The sequence below is a fragment of the Python bivittatus genome, unplaced genomic scaffold (assembly GCF_059951505.1).
Source record: "Python bivittatus isolate LINGU-HERP-01145 unplaced genomic scaffold, Pbiv_v1 ctg000070_np1212, whole genome shotgun sequence".
NCBI classification, from domain to species: domain Eukaryota; kingdom Metazoa; phylum Chordata; class Lepidosauria; order Squamata; family Pythonidae; genus Python; species Python bivittatus.
Genome location: NW_028277034.1, coordinates 3,092,827 through 3,116,460, shown reverse-complemented (window position 1 = coordinate 3,116,460; position 23,634 = coordinate 3,092,827). Strand labels below are relative to the sequence as shown.

General features: G+C 38.7%; 1 protein-coding gene across 2 annotated transcripts in view; it reads left to right on the top strand.

The window, feature by feature from the left end:
• The window catches only part of DLC1 (DLC1 Rho GTPase activating protein), a 266,008-nt gene that overhangs the window by 232,415 nt on the left and 9,959 nt on the right, over positions 1 to 23,634 (top strand). For both annotated transcript variants that reach the window (XM_025169576.2, XM_007421121.4), the window contains 4 exons: positions 13,511 to 13,574; positions 17,937 to 19,357; positions 20,738 to 20,914; positions 23,296 to 23,455. In XM_025169576.2, coding sequence (XP_025025344.1) covers positions 13,511 to 13,574; positions 17,937 to 19,357; positions 20,738 to 20,914; positions 23,296 to 23,455 — 1,822 coding nt within the window. The remainder of the gene's footprint in view (positions 1 to 13,510; positions 13,575 to 17,936; positions 19,358 to 20,737; positions 20,915 to 23,295; positions 23,456 to 23,634) is intronic.

Genomic DNA, 23,634 nt, shown 5'->3' with positions numbered 1-23,634 from the left:
CTGTGATGTATTTCAAGGGACCCCTGTGTCTCTTGCTCAGTCCTTTGATGGGTTGTAACACCCAGCATATCAGAATTCAGAACTTAATATTCTATTAAATGTAGAGCAGTGAGTAAAATCGAATACTTCATTGCCTAGAAAGTGTTATCCTCCTAAGCCTTAGTTTAATTTTTACCCAAATTTTAAAAATCATATTCCTATTGGAGTTAAATGTCTTTGTATCGTGAAAAAGCAACACAAAGATATTTTAGGGTAAGAACAGAATCCATAAATGCAGATGTAGTTTTTGAACGCTCTACAAGCTTGAAGGAAAGAAAAACTGTTGGGAGATTCCTCTAATTAAGGAAACAAGATCCAGAAGACATGGTTTTATTTTGTAAAACCAACCATTGTTATACATTGTTTTTCTATGGTCACCTTGTTAGCTATAGTGTATAAAATGTATTTACATGTTAGTCCAATGGAATTGCTGTTTGAAACTGACTTTGTAGCATTGTTAATATTGTGATGCAGGATTACAGACTTTATGTAGTGATAGTTTACAAGGCAAGAGTATTTTGGGCTAAGCTGAATCACTGAAGCAAGGGTTCTCAAACTCTGTGATCCCTGAAATGATAAATGAATATTTGTACTCCCATCGTGAATAAAACTAATATGTCTCTTCTTGGTGGTAGAGATGTACCATCTGTCACTTTAGCATTGAATGGGCTTTATCCCATTCTTTATCCCCCTTTGTGCATGCAAAATCAGAATCCAGTCAGGAATTGGTTATGTGCTGGCTTTTTTAGGCAGAGCAGGATCAAGTTATCAGAGAGCTGCCATAGTGTAAAGCAAGTCCCAGTGTGCCTCACCTGGCTGATAAGAGTATGTGTTTCCTGGAGAAGAAAACCAGTTTGGAGGGGGAAGCCTAGTTCTTGGCAGTCCATATGGGACATGGGAGAACTCACTGCAGAAAAACCCAGAACCTGACTAGCTGCTGGGCCAAAAAAAAAATTGTTACGGAAATTCTTCCTTCCTCCCTGCTCCCTTCACCCAGCCATAGGGCTTCCTGGCTACACATCTCCTACTCTTTGAAGAGCCTATCATAAATAGGGGAGCCATAAAGAGGTGTTCTTGTTCTCCCTATACCCAATCTTTTAAGCCCAACCTGCAGCTCCTCCTTGCCACCCAATTCTCTCTGGCATTTTCACAGCTCTTGCCTGGGATTATGCTCACCACCTCCAACTAAAACATAAACTGCCCAAACCAGCTGGGTTTACTCAACGTGTGAAACCACAAACAATTTGGCTGTTTTGCAAATGCACCTGTGAGATCTTGAACAGACCTGGTTATACATGTTGTGTGAACCCAACTTTTTCTTTGGACAAAAAAATCTATTTTGATCTCTTCTCAGTTCCCTTATGGCCAGAACCTAGCATTGTGGTCTGGCTCCAGGCCTGGCCTTGCTTAGGGAATCCTGAGAGCCTTCAGACCTTTTAAAGTTAGCCTCAAATGCGCCCTCACTCTGGGTTCCATCCTGCCTAATCTCTAAGCTGTACCCCAACACAATCATCATGGAAGTAGAATCCATGGAAGTATTGCTGCTTGTGGAGGGCTTGTCCTTGTCCTCAGAGTGGGAGGAGAAGGAGGAGGAAGAGGATGACCTCAGTTCCGAGTGGAGAAAGAGGTCATCTTGCCTGCATCCACCTTCCCCAAGAGTGATGAGGAACTGACTTATCTTGGTTTACCTTCTTCAGGAGGGAGAACAACCTCAAGGATGAGTTCCTGCCCCCCTCTGAGTAGGGGACTCTGTGTTGGTGGTTCCATGGGACCCAAACTCCAGCATGCTGTCCATTCCTGCTGCTGGAGAGCTCCTCACCCAGCTGCCTGCATTTGACCTCACCAGATGGAGAGGAAGGCTATGACAGACAAGTGAGAAGCTGGGCTGGTCTGAGCCAAGGAGGCAGATCAAGCTAAAGAAGGGGCTAAGTCTGCTGAGTAGTGGGTCTGTGAAGGGAGCAGGGGATGACACAGGGTTCAGAGAGAGCAAGCAGTTATGCTGCCGCAAAAGGATTGGAGAGCAGAGTAAGGAAGTCTGTGGGTAGGATGGACAGTGGCAGAGCAGGATGATCCCAGCAGCTAGTCTTGCAGAAGAGAATGCTGGAATTGCTGTACCATCTGACTAGCTGCTGCTTCTCCCTTGCCTTTAAGAGCTTATTGGGGTAGGCTGGCTTCTTCCAGATGAACACTGACAATCAGCAGGAGGAAAAGCTCAACACTACAGCCACAAATTTGAAGCGGGTTCAGTGGCTGCCCAGCAAGATGTGGAATTCCTCCAATGTTCTCTTCTGCAAAACAAGCCTCCAGGATTTTTTGCCTGCTGCCTCTCATCCTTTCCACGTTTGCATCCCCCCACCCCTACTCCACTCCTCCTGCCGGTCTTGGGCCTCGCTGTGCAGGGCACCTGCCTGTCTGCTTCCTTCCAGCCCTGTGACATGCATGGCCCCTGGAAAGCACCAGGATGGCTTTCCGTGGACAAGACCCCCTCCCACTTTCAAATTTGCACCTCCTCAGTTTTGCTTATGGCCACCCAAGGGTCTTGACCCCCCCCCCCCGGAGAACCTGATCTAAAGGACACATTTCAGGTTCATGTGGAATGACTCAATTTTAATTCTAGCCATTTATTTAGTACCCATAATAAATTCCTAAAAGTGAATCTCACCCTGTGATCCAGGCATTAATTCCGTCATACTAAGATTATTTCTTTAATGTGCTGTAAATAGAGCTTCTCTTAAAAAGTGTTTGGAAAATTTTTGTGTTGTAAATTGCAGTGTTTAAACTGTTGTCCAATGAGAGCTTTACTGATTATATTTCACCAAAATATTGGAAACTCATGAGTTCCTTAAAATTTTGTCTGAGAATTCCAAAATATTTCATGATCATATGAGAAAAATGCTAATATAAATGTTATTGCTTATAATATACAGAAAGAAAAAAACTAAAACATAACAAATTAAATAAACAGTATGGGGAGAAAACACAATGGAAGAAAAGAAGGGATCTCAGTTTTTAAACACAAGTTCAAATCTTGCCCATATAGAAAAGTATTGGTCAAGCTTTATTGTTAATCTGATGTACAAGTTGGAAATACTTACCTTTACAAAGATGGAACTCTTCCTAAGAATAATTATTCCAAAATATTTCAAAGAATTTGAACAATAGGTAAGGCTCCAAACTTCACAAATTTCCATAGATGCTTAGATCTCTAGTATATATATTAGATGCATTCCACTTGATTAAATAACCTGGTAATTTACCAAATTGTTCTATTGTATTTGTAAGATTTGGTTGAGAATTCTGATAATCTGATCAGAGTTGCACAGCAAATGGGCACCCATAAAAATTGAAATAATAAATAAATAATATCAATAAAACATATATCATCTGTATATAACACTTTGTATTGCCAGCCTTCTTAATACCCCAAATGCCCTTTTAATATTAAATCAAACAAGCCAAAGGTTCCAAAGTCAAATTAAATAAAATAGGGTCTAAAGAACCTCCTTGAGGAGCTCTAGGAAACAGCTTGGTAGGTAAAAAAATAATTGATTGCATGTGATAATGTTGAAATGTTTCAAGATTTATGTATTCTCACTTAAAATTTCAGGAGGTTTGGCAACTTTGCAAACATTCGCCCATTTAACAAATAAATGAAAATGGCTGCTTCAGGTTTCTGTCTTGTTTGATGATTATTGATTTTTTTCCGCATATTTTTTAATATTGGAGACATTGCATGTGGAGCATAGTCTCTGTTGGTGGATCTTCCATCTATATGTGACAACATTTGGTTGCAAGGTCTCTCCTGTATTCCAAAGACTATGGTAAATTGTTCTTGATGGACAGTCACTCCCAGCTTATCAGCCAAACTAATATCAGATGCAGAGTATTAATAACAGAGTCAGAATATTCACTGTTGAACAGCCAACTGTTACTTTGTCTGACCCAATTATGGGTTATGGGTCCAGAGCATCTCTGCTGCCAACTAAACTTATATTCAGAAACTGCTTCAAAAGGCTAAGAATCTGGTCATAGATGTTTAGCAAGCTCCACAACAGATAGAAGATATGATATTGTTCCAAACTGAATGCTCAGCCATATTTCCTTAGTGGCTGTGGCATCTCTGCTGGCATTTCTGAAATTGGCCAAACCAGTATGATAGAAACCAGCCCTCCTATTACTAAGCAGCTGGAATAACTTTATAAGATTAAAAAGAAACAATGTCAGTTCGTATTCCAACATCCAGATTGTATTCAGTAGTAGTGGAAGCATTTCAGAACTAGTTCAGGAGCAGGAAGTATTCTGTGCCAGTTGATTAAAAAAGGGCATTAGCTGGATACAGTGGGGAGACAGAAGTATTTCACCACGGCCCTTTTAAATTCCCAAACAGGCAGTTTATATGGGATAGTACTAACATTTCTAGTGGGAAAAGCTGGCCCATTTTTTTTTCACACATCTATAGAGGAGATGTTTCTTTTGTATACCTATAAACTGTCAAAGCAAATATAATGTATATAATTTTAATTAAGGAATTTGAATAGTAAAATTTAATACAAACTAAACTTAAAGAAAAGAAAATAGGAGTAAAATGTGCAAGAAAAACGAAAAAAAGAAAAGTAAGAATAAAGTAAAGAAAAAGAAAAGAAACATATAAAGAAGTGACTTCCAACCTTCATCACAAAAAGTATAAATAAATTTAGTAACTCTTTACCCTCTCTAAAGTTACAAACATTTATCTCTTCATTCCATATCCCATCTCTTATCTATAAACTGTCAAAGCAAATATCAATAGAGCCAAACATATAGCAGAGTTTCAGTCAATTGTCCTGGGTGAGGTGATTGCCCTTTGCTGTCACGTTTGGTTGTGACCAGCCAGGCTTTCTCAGGAGGCCTTGCTATATCAGGATCCTTTAATGACACAGTGGATTAAACACAAAAAATGAAGAAGGCTGTCAGAATGCCAGAGCAGCTGTATTTCAGAATTAAATGTGGCCCTTCATTTTTAGCTCTCTCCTGTCCTTTGCATTTTTGATTCCTCAAACTCCAAATCTTTCCTTTCTTGCCTCTTGAACAAGGTCATCCTATAAGACAAAATTTGGGGATTTATAGGTTTATACATTCTGCCTTTTGTTCATTGTTTCTTGATTCATGTGCTAGTTTGGAGCCCAACATCATCAAAATGTGGATGTTTATTCTGATCTCTAACAGATAAGCTATAGAGTTTTTCCAAATAGCAGCACTCAATTTCTGTCAAATTTCTTGTCTAACACAGCCTTTGGAATGAAAGGTAAAACATATGTATCACTATAAAAAGATAGCTGCATGAGGTCCATAATGGTTCTGTACATTTTGGTCAAATACATCAACTTCTCCTAGTCCACCAAGGGAACCTATGTGCGTCCATAGATAATCTGAGAGTTGCATACTTTCATATTAGAAACCACCCCAACACAAAAACAAGAGCATTCTGCTGTTTGCCCTAGGAAACAAGACTTTCCAGTCCCAAGTCCTCCCATCTAACTCTGGTTAGCCCCATAAGAATTCTGATAATGGTTATGATAGTTGCCCGCTTACAAGGTAGAGTTCAGGTCAAATGTGGCAATTTTAAAAAAACAGTCTTTCAGGCATTCCAGTCTCTTCAGATACTCATGCAGCCCATTGATGGTGGACCAGAATCAGTAATTTTACCAACCATTCACTCTTCCTCCTAGATCACTACAGTGGATGCTTTATGAAACAGGTGGTGGGTTCGCTACACTGATCTAATTCTCAGTGGCCATTGGATATCATGTGAGACTATTCATATTAATTGTCTGGAACTATTAGCAGTAAAATAAAGGTGGTTCCTGCTTTTAAACCAGTACTTCACAAATGAGTGATGCAAATAATCTTTGAGTACCATGATGGTTTGCTGTGTTAATAAATAAAGGAATACCCCATCAATTGAAGCTTCTGACTTTCACACACAGATTCTGGGAATGGTGCGTCTTATGCAACATTTCTGTGATACCTATAAACTTAGAGAATTTGAGAAACAGTTAAAAACTCAGTCAAGTGAGAACACATGATGGAGGCTCAAGTTGATAGCCTAGTTTATACAATGCCACCTTTATGATAACAATTCAAGAGGTCCTTAATGCAGTATCTTGGTCAATTTGCCGGGACCAAATGGGCATGATTTCCATCATTTGTGCATTCTAATAATTTGGTTCCAGATATCTATTCACTGTCTAGTGTCTTATGAGTATATACTATTACTGAAGCTTCAAGGATCAATGCTGTCCTCTTTGCATATCAATTTGGCTGCATTTTCAATAAGCTCTATTACTGTGGCCTAATTGAATAGTGTTTTCTTGCTTGTTGGTGCTGTATGAAGTATCTCAAACTTATATTTCCTTTGTTCCATTGTGAAGCTTATAAGTTGTATTTTTATATAAACAAATGAGCCATTTTCAGAACTTAAACTCCTAACTCTAAAAATTGTATTCTTGGTGGCAATAGCTTAAGCACATCAAGAGCTCTGGAGAGCTCTGTACCTTTCAGGTAATTGGCCCATCTACTCAATTTCATTTCAATGTGCTTGTTTTGAAACCTTACACTTTCTTCCAAAGGTTGTCTTCAAACCTAAATTTTATGTTAATCACTCTGTTTCCTCCTCCCCTCTCCCCTCCTTTTTTTTTTTTTTTTTTGTCTCCAGTAATCCTGCTGGAGCATTTGCTGCATATGTTAGGTGCTCATAAAGCTTTGGTCTTCAATCTTGATCAGATTTTTCAGTTTCAAAGACTATTTATATGTTATGGAGGTGATAAGAAAGGACTTCCAGTTTCCACTCAACAAACAGCTAAGTGGGTGATGGAAACCATTACTCTTCCATATGCCTTGGCAAAGCAGCTGTTGCTGAATTTATTTGGGCACATTCCATGAGGGCAGTGTCAACATCCATGGCTGTGCTCTACAAAGTTTCAGTTCCAACTGTTGACATTTCTTAAGCACAATTATGTGGACTTTAAAGCCAGAACAGATGCTTCCTTTGGGTGGGCTGTTTTGTCCTTGTTGGGATAAATGGGCATTCATCCCTCAACCATTAGATAATATTGCTTCTTGTCCATACGTGCAACAGAGATAATGATGAGGAACAGGCAGCTAACCTGTAACTGGTTCTTCAAGTGGTTATATATGCACTGACACAATCCATTCACAATTTTTCTGCAAGCGCCTACCCTGGTAAGTACATTGAATTCTATAATTTATTGCATTGCTTGATGGAAACTAAGGAAAAATGAGTGGAGTGCCTCAAAATGCATTAAATGCGTTGACCTTTCCACCAAAACCTGCCTCAGGTATGAAAAGTTCTTGATGAAGGCTCTCAGCAAGCATGAAACCAATAAGTGAATGCATAGTTGAACACTTGAAGAACCACTTTTATACTGTTACAGGTAAGCAACCTGTTCATTCCCTTTCTAAACATTTACTGTTGTATATAAGATGGTTGCTTCTTGCACTGATATAGGTAAGCTTTTCCAACAGAAGTTTTGATACAATATGAAGAAAACCAGGTTGAAGCCCATTATTTACATGACAGGCTGCTATCCACCAGCATCACTGCCAGTATCCTCTTTGTACTACTGGAAAGGATAGAAATTGTGCAGTGTAATGTTATCAGAAAGGAACATGGTTTAAATTCTAATCTGCCAAATGTGTTTTAGGATACTGTATAAAGTGTGTGTGCTTCAAGTTCTCTAGATAACAGCTGAGAGTATTATCTTCAAAGGTATATGATGGCCACAGGCGCCATGGTACTCAGATGACTGTAGTAACTTCTGTACTAATTGTAATGGAAACCCATTGTAATCCTGTGGCACATGGTGGCATTAAAAAGGTATACTCAAAGGGCAAAGACTGATGTAAAACATTCCATAGTCGGTTTTGACTCTGCCTGCTTACATGCACTGGATGGAGAAAGTTAACAATTTGCATCCTGACTTTTTGAAGTGGAACACTGCATGGTCCCTTCTCCTCGTGCCTCTTCTTTGCAGCCCCAAATTTTATCCAACCATTATTACAGAAAGTTGGTGACACAACTTCTTACCATTTAGAGGCAGGAAATACATTAAAACTCTAGGGCAAGCCCTACAGAACTTTAAAAATTAAGGTACAACAATAAAAGAAAAAATAGTTTAACTTTCCTAGTTTGCTGTGCACAGAAAATGATGATGCAGTTGAGCTACGATGAAACCAAAAATAAACTAGGATGATGATGATGATGATGATGATGATGATGATGATTGTAAAATCCATTGTGAATTCTCCTTAGCTCTTTAGACTGTCTCTGTCTTCATTCTGAAATAACAATTACCTAGGTTATAAGCAACGCAACTTGGTTTAGGAATAATTATATAACTCAGTTTTTGCAATGCTACACAATTAGCAGGGATCAAGTGCAAAGGGGATCAGCGCTTATCAATTTAAACTCATTTGAGGGATGATTAATTTAACATATTACAATGCTGTTTAAATTGTGGGAGGAGTGTCCTTCACACAAAACAACTGCTATATCAACTGCGTGCAGGTCATTTTCTGCAACCAAGCTGGATAATGAATATGGGAATTTGGTTGAAACATCTGTGAATGTTAAATAGTAATAATTTCAAGTGGCCCAAACTAAGAAGCTGAGCCTTGCTAGGAAATAACCAAATTGATTATCCTCTAGCATGGCTGCAAAGCAGACATGATTCTTCAAGTCTCTGTTTCTAGTTGTATTAGTAGACGCCACCAATAATAAGACAGGGGAAGCAACCTGATGTCCTCCAGATGTTTTGTACTGCACCTGCCACAATCCCTTCCCCTTATCAGTGCTTTAAGGAGCTAATGTGAACCCTCAAATATCTAGGTAGTGTCAGATTGCCTACCCCTATAGTATTTTGTCCGTAAGATAGCAAACTTTTCCACATGATGGATTTTTCACACAAAAAATCTGTTATGAAACTCAGATGAATTTCTTTAAAAAAATTGATACATCAGTATTCTAAATAAGTAGTATCTCTCCTGAATCATGATGGAGGTTATATAGTCAAACTTATGAATTCTGAATTTTTCAAAATCCTCTTAAAAACTGATCCATATTTTCATTCATGTAGTCAGACAAATTTTAAACAGACATTGATAGTTCTGTTATTTAGATTTCTAAGACAGTGACTTGATACCTGCTTATCTAGGCAAAAGATCCATTTTGATGTAATTGTTTATTCATTCAATACATTTATATCCCATTCTTAAGAAATGGGTTGTTACACAGTGGCATAGAAAGAGTAGTATAAGATGCAAGCACATATAAAAATGAGTCTTATCAGAATTGAGGAAATGGAAAACTGTAGATCTGCTTGGGGGCCTTTCAAAATCTCCAGTATTGGACCTACTCCCAGTACCTTTCAGCTAACACACTGATTGCAGAGAAACATTTTTCCATTTTTATTCAATCCAACTTAGTGTCTGCCCTTCTAACAAGTAATTGTTGCTTGCAAATGCCAGCAGTGTTGGCTGTCACATATCCACTACCCACAGTTTAAATTGAGAACTTAAGAATTCCGTATGGAAGACTGCAAACATATATGCTCCGATCTGTGAATGATCCTCAGTGATTTCACTGGGACTCAATTCTGAAAAGACAAGAGAATTCAGCTAGTGTTCATTGACTAAATCCATAAAACAGGAGCATTCATGACATTCTTAAAATGTGATAGGTTAAAAAAAATATATTATTTTGTGTTCTTTTTTTTCATACTTAGTTCATATGGTATTTCTGTTAAATGTATTTCTGTTAAATGTTGACTGTATACATTTTATTTTTAAAGAAACTTTGGTGGGAATTGTCTTTAGAGTATCTGTACTTTTCTGGCTCAGCTGCACAACAGTCTTGTTTTTAAAAAGGATGCCTTCTAAAACAGATTATCTTTTGGAATCAAATATTCCCTTATCAGGCTGACCGGAAACTTGTTTCTCCAACGGATCAAAGTGGTTGGACTGGTTAAATGCAACAGGCTGAATTAGATAAACTTGAACAGAGACCCTAATATTGTAAAATGTGCATGTGTTTATTATTTTAAAGCAATGTGGAAATCCAGATTTACCAGAGATCATGGGTTTGTTCAGGAAGGATGGAGGAGCAGTGTTAATTATCTGAAGTTAATTACAATACTCACAATAATAAAATGTTACTTTCTTTTTTATATCAGAAACATATGGCTTTTTTTTTAAATTTCCTTTTCCATAAATTGAGCAAGAGTGCTTCTGGACTGATGAGATGGTTTTCCTTGACCCACCCATTCTGTCCTTGAAACTGAAAAAATGAAATAGGGGATTTGGGGTTGATTTGTTTGCAGGAACTCCCTGGACTTTGTGAGATTAAGCTCTGATTTCTGTATTCAGAACAGCGTAAGATCTCCCGCTTTAGTGGTATTCTCTCCGTAGTAGAACTTTAAATGTTTGCTGCAGGAGTTGTCTGATATCTTCACTGGTGTTATTAAGACCTAGTTCTTACTTTACAGCTGATATTTGATTGAAATAAGAATGTGAAAAAGACACAGGGGAGGATTGGATTCTTGCCTTGAGATTTAAGCGCAGGGATGCATGAAGGCCTCAGGTAGCCAGAGCATCTCCCAAAATAGCCACTGATAATGATAGTGTGAGAAACGGTGGAAGGTGATTGAATTCATGCAGTAGTCTGGCTGTATTTAATTAATCCACTTTTCTTTTAATTGGATTTGAACTAAATCACCAACTTGATGTGGAGGCCCTGCCTTTTTTGGGGGGTGGAGCTCCTAGCATGCCATTCAAGGGTTCAAGTCTGTATACACCTGTTTAGCAGCTCAAATGGAAGGCTTTAGGTTACTGTGTGAACTTCAGAGAAAGAATAATAGTAAAGGTGGTCCTTGCTTAATGACATTAATTGGGACCAGAATTTCTGTCACTAAGCGATGCATTTGTAAAGCAAGATGTCACGTGACCTCATTGCTTAGTGAGGGCAGTTAAGCGAGGATCACTGGTTGTTAAGCAAGAACCTCACATGACTGACTTGCAGCTTCCTGCTGGCTTCCCACAAACAAAGTCAATGGGAAGCCAACAGGAAGTTGCAAGTCCCAGGCAGCTCGCAAGCTGGCAGGGGGGAGGTGAGTACTATGAGTGAAGTGTGGTGGGGGGGTACTGTGGCAAGTGCATGTGGACTGGAGAGAGGATGCTGCTGTGAGGTGCAAGTGCAGCTGGGGTGGGGAAGGGGGTGCTGTGGCCCAAGTGTGCACTACGCAGTATGAGATCTTTAGCTGAGCTCCCTGGGATCTCATACTCCATAGTGGAGCTCCTTCGAAGAAAAAGTGGCGGGAACAACTTGCAACCTTCTCTGCTGGCTTTCCCATTAACTTTGCTTGTGGGAAGCTGGAAGGGAAGGTTGCAAAAGGCGATCACACAACTGCAGGATGCTGCAACCATCATAAGTTTTACCTGGTTGCTAAGTGCCCAGATCATGACCAAGTAACTACAGGGGTGCTGGGACAGCCAGAACTTCAAGGACTGATCATAAGTACCACTCATTCAGCGCCATCATAACTTCGAACAGTCACTGAATGAGTGGTTGTTAATTGAGGACTACCTGTAGTAATAATAGTAGCAATAATAATAATAAATATAAAATAATAGTATTTTCTAGGAGGTGAGTCAAATGAAAGTTGTAATATAACACTTGGAATAATGACATCTTGATTATGTTTCAAGTCCTTGGCCTACTTAGGACTTTGTGCTAAACTATTTTGCAGTGACAAGAAGGAATTCGTAAGCTTTTGCTTTTATTTATTATTAACCATAACTGTTCATTCTGTTTGAACCTAATCTGTGATTCATCTAACTGTAGTTTAGAGAAATAGGCCAACCTAAACTATTCAATTCAGGTTGCTTTTGTCAATAAATCAAAAGTAAGATTAACCATGGTTGTTTAATAGTTGCTCTAGGAAATAGTATCATTCACACATGTATGTACGGAATGTATATTTATCCTACCTGTTAAAGTAAGATCTCCAGGAAGTATACTTTTAATTAAGCAGCTTCATTGTTTTTTTAAAAATTCAGTGGCCTGTCTGTATAGATGTAACATACAGATATAGCACAGAGTTAGAGATGTACAGCTGCATACATGCTGTAAGGTGATATGAGAAAATGTCCAACCTTGGAGGGGGAAATGGTTTTGCTTTCTTTTGAGAAATTAGCAGAGGTATCCTGGGGCTATAATGAAAATAATTATATTAGACAATATAATATACAATATAAAGAACAATATAGATGCCTGATGAGTAGAAAATGAGTTTTCCTCTTTGAGGTTTCAGCTTTGTTGACATAGAACAGAAAATGAAAGCCGTCCAGTAGGCTGTGCCACACGCATGAGGGCTGATTGAAAGTATTTCCTTACTGTGTGATGTGGCCAGGAAAAAAAATAGTGTCTCTGTCTTGCCAACAAGTTGTTATATATAAATATAAATTGTACTGATGATAAGTTATGATTCTGGTACTTTGAGATTTCAGTTACCAAAGGAACTTACTCTTTGGTTGTTAGAAAAGTAAAATATTTTTTTTCTTGATGATTCAGTGTATAATCCAGCAAATATACTGTATATTGGTTCATGTGAATCACACAACCAAATATGGAATTGTGTGTGAACCATCCAACTACTACTTCTTCCAGAACAGAGGATCCCTTCAAGAAAATTGGAGGGTTCCTAAACAATGAATAGTGCAGACCAGTGTATTTGTGGCCATGTAAAATCAATTCTGTAGTGTTCTCCATGTGGTGGAATGCTGAGATACACAACAGCTCAATGTAAATAAAATCCCTCTGAGATTGAATTTCTATAGACCTAGCGTAATGTTGGCTAAATAGTAACAATTCCCCATGTACCCAAGTCAACCTGAAGGACAGAATACATAACAACTTGCAGTTCAGTGTCATTCTTTTTTCAGTCCCACTTAGTACCGTACAAAAATTGGGTTAGACACAGGTTGCTTATTCCAAAGTATTTTGCTATCATTGTGGATATAAAGTGCAGCATTCCTGAACTGTTCAGTCCCTGGAAGGCACTAGTAGTTTTCCACCATGGGAACAAGAACCTTGTATTACCACATTACAGTTACCCCAATTTAACGACCTCTGGTTGAACAAGGTCTCCTTTATGGTTTTGACTCACAAGGAGCTGATTTAGCAAAGGTGCTTCTGTTTCTGCCTCTCTGTCCCACCCACTCCACAAAATCTGGTATCCAGCTGATGTAGCATGGAGTTAATTAAACATAAGTGTTATTTTTGAGGTTCTTCTTTCACTCATTTCCATGTAAATGAAGCTTAGCAAGAACTTCTGCAATAATCTTTTAGTTGGAAGAGCAGGTAGCACAGAATGACATATTTACTGTTAATCTTTGTTTTGTTTTGTTTCTTCTATAGGCGTTTAAATACTTTAAACAAGTGTGCAATGATGAAACTAGAAATCAGCCCACATAGGAAACGGGTAAGTGTATTTGACAAAGCTATTGCAATACTGTAAATAATTGATGGGAATGACCCTGATAAATGTTCTTATAATCCACATCTTTATGTGTTGACATAGAAGTAAGCCCCATTGATCTCTTTTCCAGTCTTATGCTGAAATCCTAAAACCTCCTACAAGGAGAAGCCCCACTCAGGACAATGAGACTTTCTTCAAGTTTTTATTCATCTAATTATATTGTTAATTATTTTTATATAGCGTTAAGGTGGTTCACATGCCAAAACCAGCCTCCTAGTCAGGCTTGTAATTTTGAAATATCAGTATGGGTTTGAATAAGCTTGTGTTTTCGAGGTGACACAAAAGGGTATTCTTCTAGCTTTCATCTCAAAGGGACCATAAAAATCAGTTAAGGCACAATTTGGTCCCAAAATCTGTGTGAAGTTTTGTTCTTCATTTCAGTATTAGAAGGGCTGCAGCAGTTGGCAGTGGGTAGAATATTAGCAATATTTTCTTTTACAAGCATTTACGGTGATGCCTACTTTTGTTTTATTTCGCACAGGCATATTTTCACCAACAGTTAAACTACACCAGCAAAGTTTTCTTCTGCCCAAACAGAGATAATAGTTAAAACTGAATAGAATGAATGTGACTCATTGGTACTCATTAAGCGCCTGATAACAATCTGTTATGAAAGTCTCTTTCCTGCTACTAAGTTATTCAATTTTTTGACATGCTAACTGGACAGAGTATGAGGCTTTTTTGCACTAGAATGGCAACTGGCCAATGCCAACTGGTATTTACAAATCTTGTTGTAAAATACTGCTTTCCTAGTCTGTTGTTGATGGAGAATTGCTGCATTCTAAATAGGCAGTACCCTCTGCCAAGAACTAGTTCTGTTAATGCTTGCATTTAATAGTAACTGGGGGCAGCTTCAGACATGACAGTCTTGGATGGGTATCTGACGTATAGTTGCATCCATTTTCAACCGCAGCTATTTCAGTTTTAAAGTAATTCTTGTTGTTTTTCTGTTATCCTGTAGCACTTTTCCCATAGTTACAATCTGGCACATTTCACAGGACGTTCTGTTGCTGGCACAGTCAGGTTGACTACTGGCCACTTTGGGATGATACAGGCATGCCCCCTCCCATCAGGGAATTATCTTTCAAGGCCATTCTGGTTTAGGCAACAGGAGAGTCCTCTTCGTTAATACCCCACTTTCCCTCTGATCAGGCTGCTTTGGAATACAGTTTAGTGCTCTTCTGGAAGGACATGAAACACTTGTCCAAAAGGAAGCCAACTATCTGCTGATACATGTATAACCAGGCTCCCTCTGAATGCACCTGCACAAAACACTTGTGCAAAGCATGTGAAAATCCCATGGCCAGACCATCTGTCAGAACTCATCTCCTTCCCTGGCCCCATTCCACATTTAGGAGAATGGTTTGTGGTTGTTTTGTAAGAAAGGAGGGAAATAAAGCCAGGGTAGTCCACCTGTCTCTGTCCTTAATGGGTCCTATGCACCATTAATGAGGGCAGTACCATCTGTCAGTCCCTTGGTGTCATGGTATAGGTATTGCCAACAGGGGCAACAAATTTTATGCAGATACAGTTTTCTGCTGGTTCAAGGTCTGGGGGATAACACTAACTGCCGTAAGGAAGAGCCCCAACTCGTCCATCCACATAGCTGCCTCCCCTCCCCCGTCCCTTAGGAAAAAGCTCTGTTATATGTAAATGATTGTCATACAAGCTTATCAGTTCTAGAGAGTGGTGCTTTGATTTTCTTGTTTAGAAGTCAATCACATCATTATGTTTTAAATGTATTTCTTTTTTCACTCTATGAATAAATAATGGGGGATGGGAGGGGGGTACCTGGAATGTAATGTTGATAGTTTTTCAACTGTGTCTGCTTCTCAAAATCCAAGAAGTCAAACAATTTTAAATGCCTTAAGTGAAGCTTGGGGGAAAAAATCTTTTATATTGTTATGGAAAAAAATAAGATGGGGAATGGCCTCAGGGCCTTAGCCTTCCACAGTCTCTCCTTGGTCCCATTAGTCACATTGGAAGACCTTTAAGATGAGTAAGGAATGAAGCTGCAACAATTCGAACCCCTCATAATTCTAGTGTGGCAAATAAACAGAGGAAAACTATCAACAGCGACTAACGTTGGAGAAACCTGCCTTTACTGGTTTGAGTGGAATGTTTCATGCGTGCCCTAATTTTTCTCTGATCTCGGTGGTATCCAGCATGGCTAATGGAACATCTACTGATCCTTGGGATGGTGGGTAAATAATAGGATGCGCTGTTTTAGCTCACCATTTTAGTACCCTCCAGATGTATTCTGAGCTACAGCAGTTAAAGGTTGGCTAGCCAGCAGAGCCAAGGAGGCCACCAGGTTGGGGAAGACTGACTAAGTTCCTTTCATGTTATAAAAAGATTCCATATGTTAAATACATATTTACTTACACACACATACACACACACTTTAAAAATGGCTTCTCTTTGCCCAAATTGCATCCCCATCAGAGAGAAAATAGAGCAAACCTTCTATGCAACTTGCAACTTTAGGTTAGTATAGATACCAGAGAGTTGAGAGGGTGTATTGGTCATGCTGACTTAAAGGACTGGGAATTGGTTTGTTAGAAGGGTTTGGAGAAAGCACAGCTTCCTCTTCATCACCCCTGTAGACCTGCTTGTGCAGAATGATGCCATCTGACGCTTACTCTCAAGTGAGCTTGAATATGGTTTGCTGGATAAATTAGATCCAAGTTACTGAAATGAAAATCCAAGATATATGGGCTCTGCAATCACATACATGGGACAATCTCGAAAATGTCCTTTGCAGTTCTGTAGACACTTCAGAAGTATTACTGTTTCTGGATAGATTAGACCTGGAAGTGCCCTTCCTGTATCCATCCAGAGTAGGATAGAAATTGGATGAAATAAACGTGTAAATTTTTATTTTATTTTATTTTATTTCTATTCAGCTTTACAGTAGTAACCTTTGGGTGGTACACAAAGAAATGATAATTATATAAAATACCATAAAAACTAAAATTTCATAGGTAACCATTAAAAACCTGTAATACTTTGCAAATAGATCAAACAAATCCCATTATATGCTTAAGGTGAATTGTTGCCCAGTTGGGGGGAACCTCTCAGTTCTTTAAAAAAAATTCAGTGTAGTTTCTTTAGTCAAATGCCTACAATAAAACCAAGTCCCCAAGATGAATGAGAGAATAATATAGTAAAGAAATTCTAATATCAACAAAGTCACCTACTCATACAAGAAAGAAAGAAAGAAAGAAAGAAAGAAAGAAAGAAAGAGAGAGAGAGAGAGAGAGAGAGAGAGAGGGAGGGAGGGAGGGAGGGAGGGAGGGAGGGAGGTCTTAATGTGTTCATGAGAAGGGGAGAGATGTTTTAATGAGAAATCACATTGGACCAAACACCCAAAATCATCAAGGTCAGATCAGGACATTCAACAGGATGGAACTCACTTCCTGATCCCACCCCTCATCTCAGTACTTTGTTGCCATCTGCTAGATTTCAGCCAAAGAAACTGGTATGGGGGCTCAGGCAATGAACAGAATATGCAGGCAAGAGCCTATTAAAGAAGATATGAATATGGTTATAGTAGATTGATTGTATATTTTATGGAATTTATTGTGCTGCATACTATCCAGAATCCATGGCAGGTGAGAAATGTTGTTATATGGAAGAAGGGAGAGAGGGCAGCTAGCCAGCCATCCCTTAAGGTATCTAGGTCACAAACCAGAAATAAACAAGCTACCAATAAAAATCAAACAAATGGGTAGGATACATTCCAGTTGCCTTATCTGAGTCAATACCTAGCAGGCACATAGGCACGGATAGCTTCAGGTTAAGATTTCTGGGAAGGACAGTTCAGAGATCTCTCAATTTGGAAAGTCCTGGCTTCAAGGAGTGATTGGAACAGAAGAGTTAGGGCAAGTTTATATGGTTAGGTCCACCTAGATTCTATGATCTTTAGTATTTTATAGATAATCACCAGTGCTTTAAATTGTTCACAAATGAGCTAACAGCCAGTGGCAATTATGACCTCTCTTTTTTTTTTTAAACTGAAATACATAACCCACCAATCATTTGATGGACTTGTGATGTGATAAGTGGAAGATGAGACCAAATGTGCAGTAATGCTTCGTGGAGTGAAACTAAATGAATCCCTTTAGTTCTTAGCTGAACTGATTTGCAAGGAGGTATAGGATCCACAAGAACAAATGTGTACCTAATTTTGTAGCCTGATTGACTCCTGGAATCCCCCAGGTTCAGCTATTCTGGTTGCAATTCCTTACCGAACTCATTGAGCAGTGATTGTGTGCTTATTCAGTGTGCCCTGTTTTGTTGCAGAGTGAAGATTCAGATGAAGATGAGCCCTGTGCAATCAGTGGAAAGTGGATGTTCCAGAGGGACAGCAAGAGGTGGTCCAGACTGGAAGAATTCAACATTTTCCCTCCAAAGCGCGATATGAATTCCACATCCCCAGAAGTGGCTCATCTGAACAGTGCAACCAGTCATGAGAGCATGTTGATGGAGCAGAGTGAACACCATGGGGTAGCTTCCATTCACAGTATGAGCAGCAACAACAGCCACCCAGCTACCTCCCAAAACGATACAGCCACCACTAGGACAGGCTCGGTCATTAGCATTACCTCTTCAGGAAAGCTTGCGGAAAATGAGAGCACTTTGCCCTCAGCTAAAGAATTATCAAGTTTCAGTTGCGGTATGAAAGCAAATGAGAAGAATACCAAATCCAAAACGAGGAGCCTGTTAAAGAGGATGGAAAGCCTAAAAATAAAAGGATCTCATCATGGGAAAAGTAAAGCTCCTTCAAAGCTGGGCCTGATAATCAGTGGTCCAATTTTGCAGGAAGGTGTGGGTGAAGAGAAATTAAAGCAACTTAACTGTGTAGAGATTTCCACTCTCAATGGCAACCACATCAACTTCCCCATGGTACGCAAAAGAAGCGTTTCCAATTCCACACAGACCAGCAGCAGCAGCAGCCAGTCAGAGACAAGCAGTGCAGTTAGCACTCCTAGCCCCATCACAAGGACACGTAGCCTTGGTGCCTACAATAAGCGTGTCGGGATGTATCTAGAAGGCTTTGATCCTTTCAACCAATCAACATTTAATGATGTCATGGAACAAAACTTTAAAAATAGAGAGAGCTTTGCAGAAGATACTGTCTTTTTCATCCCTGAAGACCACAAACCTGGAACGTTTCCTAAGGCACTCTCCAATGGTAATTTTGCTCCAAACTACTCCAAGAGTAGTTCAGTGAACTGGAGAACAGGAAGCTTCCATGGACATGGACATCTTTCTCTCCGGCGTGAGAACAGCTCTGACAGCTCCAAAGATATGAGCATAGGAAAGAGACGCAATTCCTCCAGTTCAATGTGCAGTCGCCTCAGCATTTATGACAACGTGCCAGGTTCCATATTATATTCTAGCACAGGAAACCTGGCTGATCTGGAGAATGAGGACCTTTTTCCCGAGCTTGATGACATCCTGTATCATGTCAAAGGCATGCAGAAAATTGTGAACCAATGGTCAGAGAAATTTTCTGATGAAGGAGACTCTGATTCAGCTTTAGATTCAGTTTCTCCATGCCCTTCATCTCCCAAGCAAATCTTGCTAGATGTGGACAATGATAGGACCATGCCCAGTGATCTTGACAGCACAGGAAATTCGTTGAATGAAACAGAGGAGGCTGTAGGAATCCAGGAAAGAAGGGATTCTGGGGTGGGGGCATCACTAACACGCTCTAACAGGTCAGTGGACACAGATTTTAGTCTAAGAGGAGTAGCAAGTATGAGAGTAAAATATATCTTTAATATAATATTTATTCATATGTGTACAAATAAGTATTTTAATACTCAAATTATTAATCAAATGTGGGTGATAGACATAGAAAAATTATTATCCTACCTCTCAGCCCAGAGGGTAAAAAACTTAAAGGTCAAGAAGCAACTTATGTAGCCTGGGATGCATAACTCTCAAGTTTGTTTGAAGGAAACTTCAGGACTTTCTGAAATGAAAAGTAATTTTAAAATACCTTTCATATTTACTAAATAAACAGACAAGGCAGGCAAAAGAGTAATTTGAAACACTCCAGCCAAATCTGCTTGTTCATCCTTCTCTCCTTTGTGAGAGATGTCTTCCAAGAGTAATTTTAAAACATGCAGTGATTGTAGAAAACTCAAGAAGAGTTTTCAGTATTAATGTTCTCCAAATAGAAGATAGATTGGCATATTCTGTGAAAAGTTACAGACTGATGTAGCCAGCAGCCATCGACTGGATGGGAAATAGTCCACACCATAATACTTTTGGCTTGATAAAAGATAAAAATGATTTTTTCATGAACTACAAGTTTTTTGTGCTTGAGGATTATGATGTAGAAGCTATATAGAAATTAATTGCTTTTCCTTAAGCTAGAACATACTCTATAACCAGGGATGAGCAGGTATTAGGAGTGACACTGAATAATTCTTAGTTACCTTCCACAGAATAAGAAAAGTTAGATCATCCAAGTGTTAAACTAGCTTATATTGCTGATCATATCATTGAATGCCAAATTATTTTTATTCTATTAAATTCTGTGTCATAGATTATCCGAGAAACACTGAACACAACATAAATTACACCAGTTTGTTTTCATGTTCATTACCATGTTAGAGCATCTAGATATCTCCTCCTCCACTGTGCCATTTGTTATGAAAGCCTTTGAGAACATTTTGATCCAGATTCATAAAACCTTTGTATAGATGTTGGTGTTCAAGTAAAAAAATCAAACTTATGTTCTCTGTATTTGGATTGTCAGCATTCATAATTTGCACTGCAGAGAAAGTGCAGATAAAATTCTTATAGTATAAACATTGTCTAAGTACAGTAAATATGAGCAAATATTCAAGTAAACATTTGATAATTGAAATAAACTCTAGTACCATATATTCTGTACAAATACAGCTGATTTTTTTTTTAAATCTGATATCACAAAAATCTCAGATTCTGAAGCAAGGCTGCTTGATAATTCCCATAGGCAAGTCTGTATTGTGATACAATTCCAAATCACTCAGTTGCTCTGGCTTTTCATTTGCTTAAACCCATCTTTGTGGTTCAAAGTCATTCAATGTTTCTCCTTTTTTTCAAAGGCACAGAATGAGGTGGCATAGCTTTCAGAGTTCCCATCGACCCAGCTTAAGTTCAGCCGCCTTACAGATTGACTGTCAGTCCGTTGCACAGATGAACCTGCTGCAGAAATATTCTCTCCTGAAATTAACTGCACTCTTGGAGAAATACACACCTTCCAACAAACATGGTTTCAGCTGGTAAGGAACTGTGTGCATCTATGGCAGGCCTGTGACGAGTCAGAACCTACAAATAATAGGACCTAATGTTAATTCCTGAGTCTTGATTCCTACCAAAATCCAACTGAGTTTTTTTTAAAAAAAAAAAAGGGGGGGGGAAATGTATTGGCTCTGGCCAATAAGTATTGTTTTTTAAAAATATCTGAAGGGGAGGAGTTTCAGAACTGAAGGGCATCAATTGTTAATAAAGTCCTTCTGTATCCTGTTGCAACTTCAACTTGCTGATAAATACATGATCATCCTATTAAGTTTATCTTAAAGTTGATGTTCTCTGGATGTTTTCTTTACGGTTCCCCAGTCTTTTATCAATGGAAATTGGGGCTGATAAAATCCAGAACGTTTGAAAGACACCACCTTGCTAACTTCTGCCTTAAGGATTGCATTACGGTATACAAACATTTATGTCCATGGGGTTAATAGTCCACTCCAGATGAAAAATGTTAAAAATCACTTATTTCATAATTTCTATTTGTGGCACCCAAAAGTACAGAGTAATTTTTTTTTTTCTTTTGGCATGGAGTATTAAATTTAATTGTTACTTCAACGTCTGACTGACTCTTCCTCCTCCTCCTCCTCCCCCATCCCCACTTTCGTCTAGGACTGTGAGTATTGTAAGTCCACCATCAAAGCTCTTCCTGTCCAAATGCTGTTATTACAGAAGTTGTTTGTCCAAAATGACAGAAATAAGCGTTGAGCAGTTTGCATGCTTGAGATTCCCAGTGACCATCGTAATATGTGTGTGTTTCCTTTTCCACTACATTGCATCCCACCACTGTGTGTTTTAACAAAAAGAAAGCTATGCATAAGCTTACATCAATAACACCCTTTCAAACTCTGGAAATATGAATGAGGTGGGGTGCTTGTATGTGAACTAGTCATTCATAGACCTAAAGATAGTCATCCCATTCAGTTAGAATTTCCTTGGCTTTTCACACTCCTAGGTCTCCTGTGTTGTGAAAAAAATTGGTGGCTCTCAGCTAAAAATTCTTAAATGATTAAGTGAAATAGCAGGGCTCTGATATATTGGATAGTTGAAAGCAAACGGAAAGGCCTTTTACCCAAGTGGGTAGAAGAGGTGGTTGAGAAGGAAGATGTGGGGGGAGGTCAAGTGGGGGCTGTATCTGAAAAGGTCATTTGTCGAAATGAGGTTTATTTCTGGCAAACACCGATGTATTACATCAGTTTCCTGCTGTGACACAAGCTGGTGGGTGGTAGAACAAGTTTGAGGGCTTGCTAAAGCAAACCATTTAATATACAAAAAGCTCATTGTTCACGTGTCCATCTTCTCCCAAAGGTCCTGAAAGGGCAAGATTATAAAGGATCGTTCCTAGATTTATACTTGATTCTTACTGGTTTTTTTATGGCCACCCTCATTTTGTCCTGTACCTTTTGACCTGGCAGATTAACTAATCAGTTACTACTGTATTAATTGATTTATTCTCAGATTACCTCTTAAGGCATGTTTGATGTCACCAGTTTATTTGTTCTGGTATGACCCCAAAACTCAGGATTGATTTCATTATCTAAAAAAAAAGGCCTGTACTGATATTAGCATATTGGCTGGAAATTATTTCCTAACTGAATGGATCGCTTTCAAAGGAAAGACAGTCAACTGATGAGAAATAGGACTGCAGCTTTAATTCAAAGGTGAATCAACTGGTGATGATGTCAGAGAAGAGCATATTTGCTTCCTTTTCAAGGCTCTTCTGCTATATTATTGAAAACAAGTGAAGAATGTGCTGACTCTCCAGTTGTTGTGAAGCGCATCAGAAAAATCTAGGCAGTTATAGATTTGCAACAAAATAATAACAACAGCAGCAGCACTGACTAAAGTACTCTTTCCTTTTGAAAATCTTTGGTCTGGCAGTGCCTAGATGTGATCTTGCCTGGAATCCTATGTTCAAAATTGTAAATATAATATAAAAAATCCAGAGTTCCATGTAGGAAGAAAGGCATAATATAAATATACAATAAAATTATATTTTTTCCAGATAAAAATTAAATTGTATAGAATAGATTACTAATCAAGTAATTACTTCAACCACACTTGTTAAAGCATTTAAACACTGCTCATGGCTCTTCTCCCAAATATTACACTTACTTTTTAAGGATTTTTTCCCATGGCTGTTTCTTAACATAGCAGAATGTTGCAAATTTCAGTGCCTTAATCAGGTTTTCCATGCTGCTATTCTTAGTCATGTGAAATGTTTTCAGGCATATTTTTTAACCCACAGCCAAGAGCTGGAAATAGAAGCATATGGTGCGTATTTGAGAGAAGCAACACAGATGACTATAAAGACACTTACAACTTTGTTTATGAAATTATTTCTGATCTTCTGTAGGGCTGTGCCAAAGTTTATGAAAAGGATAAAAGTGCCAGATTATAAAGATCGAAATGTGTTTGGAGTTCCCCTAATAGTTAATGTCCAACGTACCGGGCAACCTCTTCCTCAGAGCATTCAACAAGCTATGAGATACCTTCGTAACAACTGTTTGGATCAGGTTAGTGTCTTCGCTCTGGTCTAGGACTTCCACAGTTCCAGATGTTCATTTTCTGTTGTCTGCTAGTGCTGGGGTTGCATTGCTTAAGTTTGTGTATGAGAATTGTATAGATAGTCAAATGAATATATTTATAATTAGATTGTAATCCCATAAACAGTTTTATTGTCAGCCAACCTCTT